The sequence below is a fragment of the Rhincodon typus genome, chromosome 12, assembly GCF_021869965.1.
Source record: "Rhincodon typus isolate 14 chromosome 12, sRhiTyp1.1, whole genome shotgun sequence".
NCBI lineage: Eukaryota > Metazoa > Chordata > Chondrichthyes > Orectolobiformes > Rhincodontidae > Rhincodon > Rhincodon typus.
The window spans coordinates 67,506,303-67,524,626 of NC_063343.1; the positions used below are offsets into that span (position 1 = coordinate 67,506,303).

General features: G+C 38.1%; 1 protein-coding gene across 1 annotated transcript in view; it reads left to right on the forward strand.

Annotated features, from left to right (window-relative positions):
- LOC109914840 (protocadherin beta-15-like) overlaps positions 1–18,324 on the forward strand; it is a 137,513-nt gene that overhangs the window by 25,250 nt on the left and 93,939 nt on the right. The window contains exon 3 of the mRNA XM_048603774.1: positions 3,776–3,852. Within this exon, the coding sequence (XP_048459731.1) occupies positions 3,776–3,852 (77 nt within the window). The remainder of the gene's footprint in view (positions 1–3,775; positions 3,853–18,324) is intronic.

Genomic DNA, 18,324 nt, shown 5'->3' on the forward strand with positions numbered 1-18,324 from the left:
CCTCCAGTTTGCGGGTGGCATCATTGTGACACTGGAGGAGGCCCAGGATTGACATGTCATCCAGGAAGTGGAAGGGGGAGTTAAAATGGTTCGTGACCAGAAGGTGTTGTTGTTTGTTGTGAACAGAGCGCAGGTGCTTTACAAAAAGGTCTCTGAGTGTCCACTTGGTCTCAGTGATATAGAGGATGCCACATCAGGAGCAGCGGATCCAATAGACCACCAGTGCCTGCCACAAGTGCATCTGTCCATGACAATATCAGTAAGAGTGAGCACTGCACAGTTCTTGTGGAGATAAAGGCCTTCGCATTGAGAATACCTTACATGTTATGTGGCACTGTCACCATGCTGAATGGGAAAGACTTCAGATAGATTAACAACTGCAGTTTGGGCATTCACGAGATGCTGTAGGCCATCAGCAGCAGCAGAACCATGATCCAATACAATCTGCAGTCTTATGGTACAGCATATCCTGCCACTCTACCATTACAATCAAGTTAGGGGATCAACCCTGGTTTGATGAAGAGTGCAGGAATGCATGCCAGGAGTAGCTCTAGGCATAACTAACAATGATGTCTCAACTTGATGAAGCTACAAAACTGGTTTACTTGCATGCCAACAGCATAAGCAGCAAATGCTAGAAAGAGCCAAATGATCCGACCTCTAACGTGTAGTCTTGTCACATCCAGTCATGAATGGTGATGGACTATTAAATAACTCACTTGAGGAGAAGGCTCCACAAATATCCCCATCCTCAATGACAGGGAAGCCCAGCACATCAGTGGAAAAAGTAAGGTTGAAGCATTTGCACAGTTTTCAGCCAGAAGTGCCAAGTGGATGATGAAACTTAGCCTTGTGTAGAATTCTCCAGCATCACAGATACCAGTCTTCAGCCAATTTAATTCACTTCACATGATATGAAGAAACAGTTGGAGGCACTGAATACTGCAAAGGTTATGTGGGTCCTGACGACATTCTGGCAATAACACTGAAAACTTGTGCTCTTGAACTTACTGTACTCATAGCCAAGCTGTTCCAATACAGCTACAACACTGTCATCTATCCGACAATATAAAAAATTGCTCAGGTATATCCTGTACACAAAAAGTGGGACAAATCCAACTCTGCCAATTCCCGCCCATCAGTCTACTCATGATCATCAGTAAAATCATGAAAGGTGTCATCAACGGTGTTATCAAGCAGTGCTATCATGTATACCTGCCTACTGTATATTGTCACCCATTCCCTTTCTGCCTTGCACACTTTATCTGTTGTATGACCATCTTACTGCATGTGTTTTCCAATGAAGATCTCAGTCTTGCAGATCCTCTAACTGCTGCTCCAGATCTGAAATGTGATTTCCAGTTGCTGTAGCTGGATACACTCAGACAGATGACAACTCCTGTGCCTGCAAGTCTTCCTCCAGATTAAACTATTCTGGCTTAAAAAATATGTCAGTGTTCTATAATTATTGCTAGCTCAAAACCGTAGAACATTCTCTCCAGTGGTATTATGGGTGCACCATATAACCTGCAATAGTTCAAGAGAACAGCTCAATACCAGATATCACGCAATTAGGGATTGATGATTGATGCTAGCCGTATAAAAGGCATCCCATGAATGAATAAAAATATCAAGAATTGGTGAACTAGACATCAAGCACAGAATTCTGAGTACATTTTCAGTTATAACTTATTCATTATACAAGAAGTTTTTTAAAACTTTCTTTCACCTCAACAGCTCTAATTCCCAATGTTGTTCATTAGGATAGAGCATGTGATATTGATTTGCATATATAAACTTAAAATGTTAAAATTTGATAAAGATACAAATGAAATTGTGCTTACAATTTGTTTAACATTCATGAAACAAATAAATATTGTTACACTCCACTGAGGTGGTGCACTGCAAATCAAGCCCTGCTTCTCCCAGAGTTGTCACAATAGTGAAAGATTCTATAAAACTCCCTAATTTATCTGTCTTTTAGCCCCAAGTTGACAGAAAGCACAGAACAAATTTTTGTAATTAACAAGAATTACTATTTATCCCAAATAAACAGATTCAAGCCAAAGGTAAACAATATGAACTATTGACACGTAAATACTAGTTAAAATTTTACCCCCTAATGAAACTTCCCCAACATATGTACACACAGACACAGAAAACACAATGGGTTAAGGGTAGAGGGAAGTCTGGGAAGGCAGTTCTATGGCTCCTACCAAAGGGCTTGCTGAGATGATCTTGTTGGCATGTCAGGCCTTGTTGTTCATTGATCTTACTTCTCCAGGTATTTTCATTTGCTTCACACTTACAATGATTATGAACTTCTGGTTAAAGCCAGAGCTGAGAGCCACTGATAACTGGAAATAAACTAGCATTCTTCTTCTTTACTGCAAGGAAATTAAAACTTCTTCCTTTCTGGAATCCGATGGCTCCTGCCCAAATGGTCACATGCTTAGCTACATGGGGGGGGCAATCACGTAGCTGTTGGCAAGCAGAAGACCTTTGTCATTGAAAACTGATCACCATTCCCCAGAACAATTAGCTACTTGTTACCAGCTGAATCTCCCTGCTTGCACAAGCAGCAGTGTGAAGAACACTTACAATGAGTGTCAACTAACTTGCTTTTGGAAAGTGCAGCAATTCTTTCAACAATCCTTGGTTTTTAAAACAATTGTTTTCCAATTGCACTCTACAATCAAAACTACAGAAAAAAGAAAATTTTATGTTTTTACAATTTTATAGTTTGATTATTATCCCTTTACCTTGACTCAACTAGAAGCCGTCCGAAACTCTGCTGTCTTGAATCACAATATGTCCCCCATTCTCTTTGTGTTTAATAACCTGTGTTGGCTCCCTATCAAACAATGTCCTGATTTTCGGTTTTATTCTTGTTCTAAATTCCCTCAACCTCTCCGTATCTAAGTATCGAGCCTCAGTCCAATAATGCTTTGATATCCTCTCATGCTGACCACCTGTGCACATCCAATTTTATTTGTTCTTTAAGTAATACTCCACAAGTAGTGCCTTTAGTTACCTAGACCTGAATCTCTAGAATACCTTGCTTACACATCTCTGCCTCTCTGCATTACTTTTGTCCTTTAGGGTACTTGTTAAAACCTTGACCACACTTTTGATGATGTCAACTAATGTTCCCTTAGCTCAGTTTAATACTTTGCTTTGTTATGCTCTGTGGAAAGTCTTGGATCACTTTATTTCATAAAGAGGGCTAAAATAACATAAGTTGGTTTTTTTTGTTGGATGGAATAAGTTAAAAGAAAGCAGCTAGCAAAATGCATTTAAACATTGGCTTAAAATTCACTCTACGATTTATATCAAAAAAATGCTCTCTAAACTTCTTAACTGGCTTGAAAATTTATATACTGGGAGAACGTTTTCAAAATTTGGGATGTTTAAAATTAAGGGTTGAAGTGTTGGACTAAGCGGTCAGCGATTTAAATTAAAGTAAACTTGATTGTTCAAATGATTTTGGATTTTGTGGGATCTTTTTATTCCAGAGAATTGTGCATGTTTTGTTGTTAAATATTTCACAGATGTAGAATAATCAACTTTTTAGATGCTAAAGGAATTACTGGATATAGAGATAGTACAAGAAGATTCTGTTAAGGCAAATGGTCAAGCCGTGATAGAAAGCAATGACAAGACTAGTTCAAGGGGCTGAATAGCCTACTTGTGCTTTTATTACTTTTATAGTCTGTATTCTTATGTAGAATTGGGAATACATTTCATAATTGCAATCTTTCATACTATTTTTTAGTTCCCAGTGTTTGGAAGATAATCTAAACCAGGATGAAGTTAAAAGAGAATTCAGCAGAAGACACACAGCAGCAGCAGGTCAGTAACAGAATTATATGGTTGTGCAAAAACTAACGTAGTACACGAATATAACAACATTCTTGTTGTTAATAAGACCATAATTAAATGTTGCTACACTGATGATGTAGCTGCAATCTTTTTAATATTGCAATCCTTTTTGTGTACAAATTAATTTCATAATAGCTTGACCTTTCTTCTGTTCCAACAACCATTCTCAATGTGCAAATTTTGCCTGAAGCGATCAGTAGATTGTAGGTGGACGGGTCTCATCAAAGGAGAGTTTATAGCATTCATAGTTATTTGCAAGATATTCCAATTAAAGCTGTCAAACATTTGGCGTTATTCCCAGTTAAATCGTTATAAAGTGTAATTATATCATTAGAGCTTCATCTAAATTATATTGTTGCATTGACACACAGTAATGACTTAACAAAACTACAAACTCAAATTTCAAACATTTTTGGAATCATTATTTCAGTAATAGGATCTCAACTTTTTTGTTATAAATGCTTCATCAATTTTAATTTACCAACATAATCATCATACACTTAAGCTACACAGATGGAAGGATGCCGGCATTTGAAAGTTAATTTTAACCTCTAATACAATCTCAAGATAAATATGCAAATCCAAGAATCTAATTGCAATCTTATTATTGTACATAAACTGTCCACCTTTTCTAAAGAATAATGGAAGGTTTAGTATCAGCAGTGTTTTCACAAATGGAAAGGTCATTTAGGATATGAAGTAATCAATATGAGTATCTAAAAAAACGCCAGTTGGCCAGGCTGCTTTAAGCAGAGCATCGGATGGAAAAGGCCAATTGTTCTGTTTTTATTAGAAATGTAAAATGTAAGGCTGCTTTGAAACTGCCAACTTAGTACCTGTAGTATAGAAAATGCACCAATAAATGCCACAGCATGGGAACAAGTTGGTCTTTTTCACCTTCTTTTCGAATTCCAAAATGTACAGGTTTCTCTGTGTATTAACATTTATTACAACTGCATTTGCCCTTCAAGATTGTTCTCATGTCAATCTATTCATCAGTAAAAGGATTGGCTCACTTTAATCTGGTAAGTATATTCTGTCAACTGCGGATGGAACTCCTTATGGTGTATTTTGTTTGTTTTCAGTTCTTTTGTGTATTACTTTAAAGCACCTATTGACCAATTTAATGTGGTTGGATGAACAGATTCCAGATGAAATGTTAAACCAAGGTCCTCTCCAAATGTTCGGGTAAAAGAACCTATGGTGCAACTTGAAAATGAACGGGAGAATTCTCATGGTGTTACTAGTTTTGGTGCTTGTTAGTCTTTGTTCTGCACAAATTAACTGCTAAATCAACCCATGTAACAACAATGACACCATTTTGCAATTAATCTATTTGCTGTGAAGGGCTTGTAGACAGTGATTCCAAATACTGCCAGCAGCAATTTCCTTTCACTAAGTTGATTCCATGCATCGGATTTTAATTGTGCAAACTACAATCTTCTCAGATGTGTAGGCAGTGATCCAGGTCAGATTCACAAAGTTCACTCATCACCCAATATATTATTGTCAGATTTTACTTTCCATTAGGGAAAGCATTGTTCTCAGCTGGGTACAGAGAATCAGCATTGTCCTTACCAGATGTATGATGTAAACCATTGCATTACAAGACAGTTTCTTGATCCTGTACATTCCTACATTTCTGCAAAGCAATTCCAGTCAATGCCATGGCACCATGCTGTGCAAGATTGAAGGATAAAGAAGAGCAGATCTGTAAAAGTAGATGGATCTAATTGTATGGGGAACAAGTAGGCATTTCTGCAGCTGCAAAAGAGTCTCCAAGATGGTGCATTGCCTCCTTAGCGCCAGGGTCAGGGATGTCACTAAAAGGCTGTAGGACATTATGAACTGGGTGGGCAAATGGACAGTATATAGATAGAAAAGGGGATGAGGTCTTGAAAGCAGAATTTAGGGAACTAGGAAGTAGATTAAATAACAGAACCCAAAAGGGAGTAATCTCTGGATTACTTCCGATGCTACATCTGAGTGAGTTGCAATATTGATCAAGGAATCTAATGCAACAGCAAGGACGGATGACAACTTGGAAGGGTCCTCTAATGAAACCATTTAGGTAGAACTTAAAAACCAAAAAGAAGCAGTCACATTACTGAGAGTGTACTATAAGTCCCATTACAGTTTAAGTGAAATAGAAGAGCAGATATGTAGGTAAAATTCAAGGAAATGTAAAAGTAATAGGATAATACCCATTGGAGATTTTGACTTCTCCAGCATTAACTGGGTTAGTGTATTGTGAAAGATTTAGAGGCAGCAGAATTCATAAAATACTCCAGGACAGCATTTTAAGCCGTTATGCAGAAGGTCCTAGAAGAAGTAGATGGTCATGGACTTAATTTAAGTAACAAAGTTGCTCAAGTGATTGAAATATCAATGGGGGAGCATTTTGTAGGCAGTAATCATAACTCCATTAGATACAAGGTTGTAATGGAAAAGAAGGATGGGCCAGAAAGTAAAGTTCTCAACTGGGAGAAAGCTGATTTTAATAAAATCAGATATGCTTTGGCCAGAGCACACTGGGAGCAGATACCTTCAGGTAAATCTGTCTCAGAACAGTGGGATGCATTCAAAAAGGAAATATGAAAAGTACAGAGCCACATCTACCTGGAAAGAAAAAGGATTGAATTACCAAATCCTCTGAACAGTAGATGTTAAAGGACACACAACATTGGAATAAGAAAAAAGGGAGGTTTATGGCAGACACCAAGGGCTCAAAGCGGCAGAAATATTAGAGGAGTATAGAATTTGCAAGAGGGAATGTAAAAAAGAGAGTAGGAGAGCTAAAAAGGGCACATGAAAAGATACTGGCAGGTATGATACAGAAAACTCCTAAATTATTAAAGTGGTATATTAAGGGTAAAGGAATAATGAGGGAAAGAGTAGGGTCTATTAAGCACAGTGTTAATTTGTATTTGGAGCCAGAGGATGTAGGTAGGGTGTTAAATGAATATTTTGGGTCAGTGTTTTCAAGTGAAGGTATGATATTGGCGTATAAATCAGGGAGTAAGTCTGTGATACAGACAAAAAAAAAAGCAGAACAGTGTGGAGGACCTGAGTGGTCGAGCAGGCTTAAAAGTAGATAAATCTCCAGGGCTGGATGAAATGTATCCCAGGTTGCTGAGTGAGGTAAGGGAGGAAGAGCTTGCAACAGTTTTCAGTTCTTCTCTAGCCACAGGAGAGATGCTGGAGGACTGGAGGACAGCCAGTTTGGTGTCATGATTTAAGAAGGGAGTAGCAGATAAACTAGGAAACTAGCAGTCAGTCAGGGCAATATTTTTGATGCAGTTTACCTGAACTTAAACGAGACTTTTGACCAGACCCCAAAGGGAGATTGATAGCAAAACCAGGAGCCCATGGAATCCAAGGAAATTTGGCAAATTGGATCTACAATTGGTTGAGTAGCAGGAAGCAGGGATAATGATTAAAGGGTGTTTTTCCAACTGGAAATCTGTGTCCAGTGGGGTCCGACAGGGTCAGTGTTGGGGCCCTTACTGTGTGTGGTTCGTATAAATGATTTAGTTTTGAATGTAGGTTGATAAGTAAGTCCACAGATCTTACAAAAATTGGTTTGGTGATAAATAGTGAGGAGGATAACTTTAGATATGGGAGGATAGAGACAGGATGGTGAGACGGGCTCATCAGTGACAAATAGAAATCAATCTGGATTTCTGTAAGGGGATGCACTTAGTCAGGACCAACAAGGCAAGGGAATAGATGACGGATGGTAGGACCGTGGGAAGCACAGAGGTTCAGAGGGAGTTTGTTATGCATATCCACCAGCATCTTAAGGTATTAGGACAGGTGGATAAAGCGGCTAAGAAGGCATGTGGGATACTTGCCTTTATTAGCTAAAGCAAAAAGTTGAAGAGTAGGGTGGTTATGATGGAACTGGATAAAATGTTGGTTAGGCCACAATCTTATTGTGTGCAGTTCTAGAAATCACATTGTAGGAGGGATGTGATAACACTGGAATCGGTGCAATAGAGATTTACTGGGATGTTTACTGGGCTAGAGAGTTAAGTTATGAAGAGAGATTGGACAGACTGGGGTTTCTTTCCATACAACAGAGGAGATTGAAAGGGAACATGATTGAAATGTATAAAGTTATGAGGGGCATAGGTAGGGTAGACAGGAAGAAAATTTTCTCTTGATGAAAGGATCAATGAGCAGGGGTTTTTGATTTAAGGCAGAGGAAGACGGTTTAGAAGATGTAAGGAAAAATGTTTTCACCCAGAGGGTGGTGGGAATCTAGAACACTGCCTGTAAACGTGGTAGAGGCAGAGACCCTCATAACTTTTAAGGAGTATTTAGATGTGCACTTGTGATGTCAAAACATACAAGGCTACAGGTCAAGTGCTGGGAAATGCAATTACAATAGTTAAGTGGTTGTTTTTGACCATCACGGAATGTTGGGTCAAAGGGCCTTTTTCTGTGCTGAACGACCTGATGACTCTATGACTCTGACCATTCTTAATGATGTTTTCTTTAATATGTGCTATGTAGATTAAAGGAATAATTAACATAATTTTCCAAAACTTGAAAGCATCAAAAATGTTTTCTTAAATTTTGGTTGTGTATTTTCTTGATTTTATGGGACATTCAATTCCACTTTTAATGTCACATGCATTCATAATTCAGAGCAAGTGTGGTTAGAAATTGGTTTGTGTCCAAATTAAGACTTGATTCTCAAGCAGCTGGCATTCAAGAAAACAAATGGGAAGACCAAACAAAATTGGTCAACTGTTTTAATTTTCTGTGAGTGCCAGTCCCAGGAAGACCAAAATTGGTCATCACTGACACCCTCTGAGTTGCAGAACGTGGGAGTAGGGTAACTCATAGCAACTAGCAGGTCAAAAAACTTAGTGATCAATCTCTAAAATAAGGCAAGTGAAATCTTTAATGATTACATTTAGAAGGACAGTCTGGTTTAGCTGCGAAACATTGAGAATACATACAAACAACAAAGTGCAGTAATTCACAAATGAATTCTGTCAAAAAGTTCTAAAGAACTTAGTGTCCCTAATTGAAAAACGACCTAAGGCCTGTTTCAAATGCAATGCTTGAGCATCGACACAGAAAATTTCTCCAAAATGGTACATACATTTATTCTAGCATGAAATGTGCATACAAATATTTTACCTATGTAGAAATCTATTGTATTTGTAAATTTTGAGGAAAACAGGCATGGCATAGTTTAATCTCTAGGCTCAGTAATGACATGATTATGATTAGTATGAGCACTGAGGCACACTAATATTCTCTGTTACTCTGAGTTAGTTGTCCAAAATCAATGACAATTATTTTTAAATTGTCTCAAGAGAGTTTTACTATATCTTACAAAGTAATTCCACTCATACTAAACTAATTTCTCAGGTTATTGTAGAATTAGTTGTATTTTATTTAATTCTGCAGCTTGAAATGTCATTCCTTTCCAAATATAAGTTTTGTCTTTATCGTACAATAAAGTTTGCTCCTACAATTCCTATGAAACAGAAGTAAATTGCCTACCACACCAGAAAAAGATAAATGCAATGATGTATAATTGTACAACCATTTGATTAGCCTGTCAAATTGAAGTGGTAAACATGAATTTTACTCCTGCCAAGCAGATCTTGATGGAAATCTTTTTTGTTGTCCTTGAGGAGGAAGAGATGCTGCAATAGATGAGAACACTGCCTACTCCTGAGAGTGACCAGGGTTTATTTCTAACCCAATAAGTTAGCACGAATGCTTCTGCTCTCAATTTATTCTACAGACACAATGTGAAATTGTTTTGGACAGCTTCAGACCAGATATAATGAGCACAAATGTGCTGTTAATCTGGACAAATTGTCTGAGCATGAGATGGAAAGATTTAATAAGTATAAAAAATGCATGTGTATATGGATTTTTTTAAATGAATTACCAGACAATGGTAACATGACAACAAAACATTAAAACATTTCAAAAATGAAAGACAAAAGCTAAATACTATATTTTTAACATGCCAATATATCAGAGATTCAGGACATATATCTAAGTGCATCTTGATACCACACCTGTTAAATAATATTTTAATTGTTCTGAAAAAATTTCTTTCATATGTGGGTGTCACTAAATTACACAGCTTGTATTAACCAACACATTAATTATTAAGTACATATTTTAATAACATTGTGAGTGACTAATTTCACACCAGCAATACTTATAAAGCACACATTTGCATATTCAGGCATAGGATAGAAACCACCTTTACTTTTTGGCTTGTAATTCCTAATTAACATTAATTTGTTCAGCATTAATCAGCTCCTGTGGGGAAAAGAATATATCACAAAGAATGTCAACAATTCTTTAATAATTGACACTAAATTGGCAGTCTATCTGAGAGACTGTTCCATGAGCAATGGTGGGAGAAATTGAAAGTCACCCGAGTGCTGTAAAGGGACGTCTTGTGCAAGTCAGTGGCTCAGGGCTGAGCATAGGATAGCGTTGATGAAGATTTATCCTGCTGCCAGCCAAATAAAGATGATATTTTAATTCTGCCATTGATTATTAAGATGAACAATAATGTCCAGTTCTGCAACATTGATGTCTGCCAAGTTATTTTAAAGAAAAATGTACATATATCCACAAAATCATGGTTTTCTTTTGCAATTTTCGCTGTTGAGCATGAAACCTTCTCAAAATTAATCAATAACAGTCCTTTTTATACGTTAAAAAAGTTGTTTTTCGTAAATTTCACAGAAAAAAATAATCTTTATGAGTACCTTTCACAGACTGAGTCTGCTCCAAAGATTCTCACAGCTATCACATAAGGAGGAGGCAACAGTGTTACGGTAGTGTCACTGGACCAGTAATCCAGAACCCCAGGCTAATGCTCGGGGAAAATGGGTTTGATTCCAAGACAGCAAATGGTGAAATTTTAATTTAATAAAATCTGGACTTAAATCACAGCCTGTTGGTAACCTTATGACAGCTGTCTCTTGTCACACTGATGTTGTTTAGAGAAGGAAATGTCTTGTCCTTACCTGGTTTGTTCAACATGTGACTTCAAACCCAGCAACATAGTTGACTCTTATTTGGCCTCTGAAATGGCCAAGAGAGCCATTCACTTGTATCAAACTAGTACAAAGTCCTACTTACAAACATCTGGGGACATGTGCCAAACTTGGACAAACTGTCTCAGGCCAGTCAAGTAACAGCCAAGCATAATCATATGCACAAAATCATACCTTCTTGATATTGTACTTTCCACATGCCTCGATAGATGCCACTCTAACAGCCCTCAAGAAGCATGACATGATCCAGAACACAGCAGTCCCCTTGATTAGCATCAAATCTACCACCTACAACATTCATTCCCTCTAGCATTGATGTGCAATGTGTTATTTTGCACTGCTGTAACTCATCAATATTCTCTTGCACCATCTACCAAACCTGTGACCTCTAAGAATGACAAGGGCAGCAGATGCATAGCAACAACAGCATCTGCAAGTTCCCCTCGATCCACACACCATCTCAACTTGGAATTATATTGCCGTGCCTTCACTATCACTAGGTCAAAATGCTGGAACTTCCTTCATCATAACACTGTGGGTTTTCCTTCACCCCAACAACTGCAGCAGTTCAAGTTTGCAGTTCACTCCTGCCTTTTTCGAGGCAATTAGAGATAGACATTCCTGTATTTTTCAAGGCAGTGAGAGATAGACAACGAATACTGGCCAATCAGTTATGCTCACACTCTTGAACAAATGAAAACAGTACAAAGTATTTTGAAACAGAGATCAGTACTAACCCAGAGTCAAGGAGAGATATTTGGCATGATGTGTTGTTAATTGAATTTGGTAAACTCAATAGCAATCTCAGGCCCTGTTGATTTCATGGCAGATTCTGATTGCCAATTTCACCTACGTTTTTTCACTGCAGCCAACTGAATTGAGAGACATGGCAGAAAGATTTTTTGCAAAAAGCTTCAGACAGGGAGTGAAGACTCGGATGGGAGACAGGAATCAGGGAGCATTGAGGAAAGAAGATCAGAATACTGAGCTGGAAGATATCAAGAAGGTGGAAAATGATCAGAGTTTGCAAACAACATTGGAGAGGCCAGATGTGGGTGATTAGAGACTGAAAACAATGCCAGGGAAGCTGAAGCTGAAGCTGAAGATGTGGTGGGGAAAGGTATTGGAATCTGAAGACAAGATCAGAGCCAGACGCAACATTGTGGATACGGGAGTAAATGTCAGTCAGGTTCTGGAATCTACAGGGAGGTTCAGAGTCAGAGCCAGAGCAGAGCAGAAGTTGAAAGGGGTGAGATCATACAGGAGATTGGAAGGTTGGGGAGAACAGCTATGGTGTGTAGAGGGAGTTGATGACTTAGATCTATTAGAGGGCACCCAAGTGGAGTGATGTGAGGTGAGCTGGATTCAGTTGATAGGTGGAAAGACTTCCTGGATCCAGCAGTCTTCACCTCCCTTTAGCCACAGTATTTTCCAAAGCCTGGAAGCATGGCTCACCGGTGTGAAATTCAAAATGATTGATAGTTATGAGGCACTTAGTATTTAAATTGCCATTCCACCATCTGCAAGAAGTGTGGTATTCCACCATTTTCCTGATTTGCCTCTACAGACATTGCTGTTATACACTTCCTGGTAGTTTATCTGCAGATGCTGGGACAAATGAGATCAAACGGATTGCCTTTGTGTATCTACCTAATCATGCCTGACCTGTCTGAAGTTTCACGGGTGCCACAGTGGATGGTCCATCTATTGAGGTTGTTACATGGCCATTTATGACAACATAACAGTCTTATCCCACCTCTGCCACTATATTCTCTTTGATGGGATAATACGTACACCCTGTGGGAAGCCTAGCACCTGTAGCTGCAGGTATTTATGCCAGGCAAGGTATTGGAGTGACCTGCTGTGAGGGTCCCTCAACCCATTGGAGGCAATCCCCAAGATTATCACCCCCTTCCCCTCCGCACTTTACCTTTACACCTCTGCACCCTCGTCAATCCCTACCATTTAGTTTCTTGAACCCAGCCCTCACATTCCCCATTCACCTTCCTCAGCATGACCCCAAACCACAGACATACCTGTCAGTCTGGGATCCTCTGTATTTGGGACTGCTTGTTTTTCCACCACTGGTTTCCATTAGCAAATGCAAGTGCTACAAGGCTCTCATCCAGTCGGATTGGAAGTTTTACATTAATGTAGCTAATGCCGCCCTCAGTTTTAATTTGCTCCAAGACAGCCTTTGTGATTGTGGACGGGTAGCCACCTAGCCTCAGACATCACCAGCTTGGGGTTGAGATTCAGATTATTAACATATCTCCATGACACCCGGCCCAAACTGACACATTCTTGAAGGTTAGAGATAGTAGGAACTGCAAATGCTGGCGAATCTGAGATAACAAGGTGTCGAACTGGATGAACATTTTTTTGAAATTTTTCAAATTTTTCTGAAGAAGGGTCTAGGCCCGAAACGTCAGCTTTCCTGCTCCTCTGATGCTGCTTGGCCTGCTGTGTTCATCCAGCTCTACACATTCTTGAAGGTTAATTCACTCTTTGGTTGAAATGTAGTACTCAATTTGCATGCTGCAATTTCCCAGAAAGAGCAATGAGATAAATAAACAGATTGTTTCTTCTGGTTATGTTAGTTAAGAGATAAATTTTGACCCAGACATAAGGAGAACCATCCAGCAATTATCTGAATCATGCCTTGGGTCGTTTTATGTGTACCTGAGAAGACCTTGGTTTAAATTTGGATCAAAAACTTAACAACTTTGAACAGTGCAGCATACCCTCAGTGCTTCTTGTGAGATGTCAGATTAGGCTATGTGCTCCAGTTTATGGATTGGGGTTGAACTGATTAATTTATGAGTCAAAAGTAAATGTTATTTCTGAGCAATTGCCAAAATGAATTATGATTAATGTTGTTTATAATTGTATGAAAGTTAACAGATGACATAAATGTGAATTTTGTGAACAGCTGCAGGGGTGGAGGAAGCCAATTAAATTAGCAACATTAACTTTGGTGTTAATGTGTTATGACACAGGTATCTCTTTGGTCATCCTCTCATTACAAGACACTCTGCTGAAGCAGGTTTTAGCCTACAATGCAGTATAATAATACTTCCTCTCTGAAGTGAATGTTGAAAAATTTGCAAGCAAATGAAGATATGCCAGAACTGTATAAGTTTGATGTTTTCACTAAGAATAACTCAGTGTTGCTTTTTTTTTCTTATGAATAGCAATAGCATCAATTTTCCTTTGCTTTGAGCTGTAAAAGAATCTTTCAGCGAGACACAGAGAGTTGTCAGCAGGCCTCAAGAAACCATAGGATCATGGTGCAAATTTTTATAACATCAAGATGTAAATTGCATATTTCTTACCATCATGGTTACGTTAATAGCAACAATAAGTTAGTCCCGACCGAAACAGAAACAAAAATTAATATTTTTTATCTCTGGCTAACTTTCACAAACATCAATGACTCAGCAGTGAGGTAAACTCGTGCCATTCTGTAAAGCATTCAGAAAACCAGGGACATTTTTCATTGCAAACAGAGTTGAACTGGTACGATTATAATTAGATTAGAAGTGAAGCCATCGGTGACATGTCCATTTTGATTCATTAATCTCAGGTCGTTGGTACGTTTTGCAAAACACTTGCCTGACAATAAACTTGAAAAGGCTAGACTGAATTAGCAAGTAAAGAAGGAAAGCAGGGGTGGGTTGGGGAATGATTTATTCTCTCAATTTTTGTGAAATTGCTACTTCACATAACAGTGAACATGACTAGAAAATGCAACAGGCCTCCCAATGATGCCAGCATGCAGCAGAAATAAAAGAAATAGAGGTATTATTGAATACTGAGTGGATGCTAGGAGCAGCCACTGAGCTGTGAAATGTCTGCCAGGTCAGTTAGAATTAAAAATGCTCTGCCATACCTAATAAAGAAAGCTTTCTTTTGGTTGGCATTTGCTGGTTCTACCAGCACCACTAACAAGTACAAAAATCTTATAAGGCCAGTCTTGCAATATAAAAATAAGATTTACATATTGCATCATGCTCTTGAAACCTTTTTTTGTATTACAACAATCCATCATAACCAAAGGGGCTTAAACAATAATAAATGTAAGGCTTGAGAGAAGTGACACACGGATGAGAAATAGTAAGGCATATTAACACAGAAGCAGCAGAAGTAATACTTTAGTTAGCCTAAGAGTCTTAAGCTATGATGAGGAAATTGCAGGAAGGCCACTCACTGCAGTTGGTGCAGATTTCTGCTCCTTATTAAGCAGCTGGTAAAAATAGGTTAAAATGGAAGAATCAGGCTAGTATTTTTTACTCCTGTTTAATAAGGAGGGACACTGCTCCTCAATTTTATCCAGTGAATTTGAATTAATTTGCTGGCTGAACGATAACATTTTGCTCCTGTGGAAACAATTCTTATGTGAATGTTTGGGTATAGGGTTGGGTATGATCCTGTGATGCCTTTTAACGTTATATATAACGTTACATATCCACTCAGGTCAAATGTCTGAAAGATTTTTGCAAATTCCTCTTGGTAATTCAGTATCCAGAGGTGAGGTAGGCATCAATTTAGAAGACCAAGGGAAACAGGATAAATTAGGAACCACAAGCCTAAAATGTTACTCTGAGTTTAGCTGTAAATTTTTAAGGTAAGTAATGTTCTTAGGTGTTGTAGGAGTGCAGGAGTTGGACATTCATTCCATTCAGCCTGTTCCACTATTCAATTAGATCATGGCTGATCACAAATCTTAACACCATTTTGCTGCACTTAGCCCACTATCCCTTGAAGTCAGCACTGTTTTGAACATGTTTCATGATTTAGCTTTTGTTTCTTGCAGTGAGTGGATATAAATGTGATCATTCTTTTTTCTGTATCTGTTCAAGGGCTATTCTTTGTGGAGTTAATTGAGCTATGAATAGTTTATTCAATCATGAGGGTGATGCATGGGGAAAGCACCATTTTCTGAACCCATTCCTTTTCACATTCAACATATTCCAGTGATCTTTCTCTCCTGTGACTTTGTTGGAAAGGAAAGCAGGCTGGGGTGTGCAATGCTTCACTCAATGTTATCAACCATCTTACATGGCATTGAAAGTTGGAATGACTCAAAACTGACAACTTTGGACAGCTTGCTACATGACAGAGGGAAATGGTGGAGAACAAATTGGCCCTAAATTATCCAGGCCTTACGTTGAATGAAATCCAACTTTGTTCCACCAGATTAGATGACTTAACATGATAATGCTCAGGAGTTTGCACATTGCATGTTCCATCTGTTTGTAGCTTATGTAAAACTCCATTAATACATTGGGATATATTATACAGGCTGCCTCTTGTTTCAGTCAAGTGTGTAATGTGCGCATTTGTAGACACACCTGAACATTGCAGCAGGCAGACCCTAGCATTTATGACCAGATTAAGTATACCCTCCTCTAACCCTCCAATTGTTCATTTTCAGAAGCAAACCTTTTGGGTAAGAAACTGACAGGTAATAGATAGCAAATTTTCTTCAGTGTCAATTGCTGAAAAGATTATTCCAAAGTTATATTTTATTGTTAAATTCTCATTTGATTTACTCATTCGATTCAGAACAGACAATTTGCTTTTTGCATTGCAGGTTTTGCATATTCAACTTTAATCTTACGTTTCAATGCTATTTAGAGGATTTGTGCAATAACCAATGTATGTTTATTTGACCTTGCTATTCAGTTCCACTGAAATTGAAATTAAAGTCATTACAACTTTTTCCCAGAGCATGGACTAATGCCTGTATCAACAATTACCTTCTATTGTTCACTCAATTCAGGAGCTTGGTCTAATGCGTCCAAAGTCATTGTTGCCTAGTTATACAAAATTGGGCAAACTAGGTGTGTAGTTGCCACTGCCTGGGAAACAACACCAAAAATGAATTATGGCTTTTAGAAAAGGAGAAGGGAGTGTTGTGAAATTTCAAAGAATAAAGAGAACAATCTGCTTTACTGATTGCAAAGAGAAGGAAATGTTAATCCTTTTGAACAATTAAATTTCAAACATTACAAAACACGTGAAAAGAGCTGAAATATTTCTGTTAAAGTTAAGAAAACACTGCAGGAAATAACTCATGCCTATGTTGACTCGCTTTTATTAAGAGGGGGTGTACTGTCTGGTGCTGTATTTTAGGGAATTATACGCTTTAGATAATAGTTCAATCAACCTTGCCAGTTACCACAGCAACTGGATGCTCAGATTTTCTTGTAAGATTTCATGAAGTATAGCAACGAGACTGAGAGTTTACCATCTTCTATATTAATATGAGCGCTTCTCTGATACATTTTTATTTAGTCATGTCGATAAAATTCAAACATGAGATATTGAAGAAAACTTTTTGTTTCCTGGAATTTTTATTACTTTTATACAGTTATAACCTTAAAAGTCATAATGTGGAGGTGCCGGTTTTGGACTCAGGTGGACAAGGTCAAAAGTCACAAGACATCAGGTTATGGTCCAACAGGTATATTTGAAACCACAAGCTTTCTGCACACCTTCAGGTGACATGGACTTCACCTAATGAAGGGGCAGCACTCCGAAAGCTTGTGATTTTAAATAAACCGATTGGACTATGACATGGTGTTGTGTGACTTTTGACCTTAATAATCATAGTTGAGAAAAATGATGTGAATCCAAATACTTGTATTTGTTTGCAATCATCAATGACTTTTCAAATGTATAAACTTTCTAGGTCCAATGGGTTGAAACTGATGTTATATTAGCAATGAGTCCATTTATGATTTGTGCAAAATGTTCATTTAAACTCGCTAAAACTATTTGATTTGATGCTTCAATAACTTGTATTAGACCATTGACATAGAAGCAGAAGAAGGCCATTCAACCTAGTCAATCTGCTCCGCTGTTCTGTAAGATTATGGATGAACTCATAATTCTCAACTTCACTTTCCTGCCTTTTCCCGAAAACCCTCAATACCCAAATGTATTAAAAATCTGTCTATCTTGGCCTTGAATATACCGTAATTTTTAATTTCAAAAGTATACTTTATTCATAAAAAGTATCTTTTTTATAACACACACACATAGTCACAAATGCAGTTTGGTTCTGTACAGTAGCATATGAAGAAAACCCACAAACATTAGAGTTTGACTCTTCCCAACAAACAAATCAAAAGCATCTCTTACTTGTATAAGATTATATTTACGTGCAAATGAGGTACTTGGAAGGTCCAATAACAGAATAGACCCCCCAATTTAACTTCAGTGGAAAGACCTCAAACAGTGATCTTTCCCCAATGTACCTTGGTGGCAGCTGCCCCAAGATTTAATGCATCCCTCAGCACATAGCCCTGGACCATGGAGAGTGCACTCTGCAATATTTAGTAAGGGTCAACTTATTGTTCTGGAAAAATATATTTAATGGCCT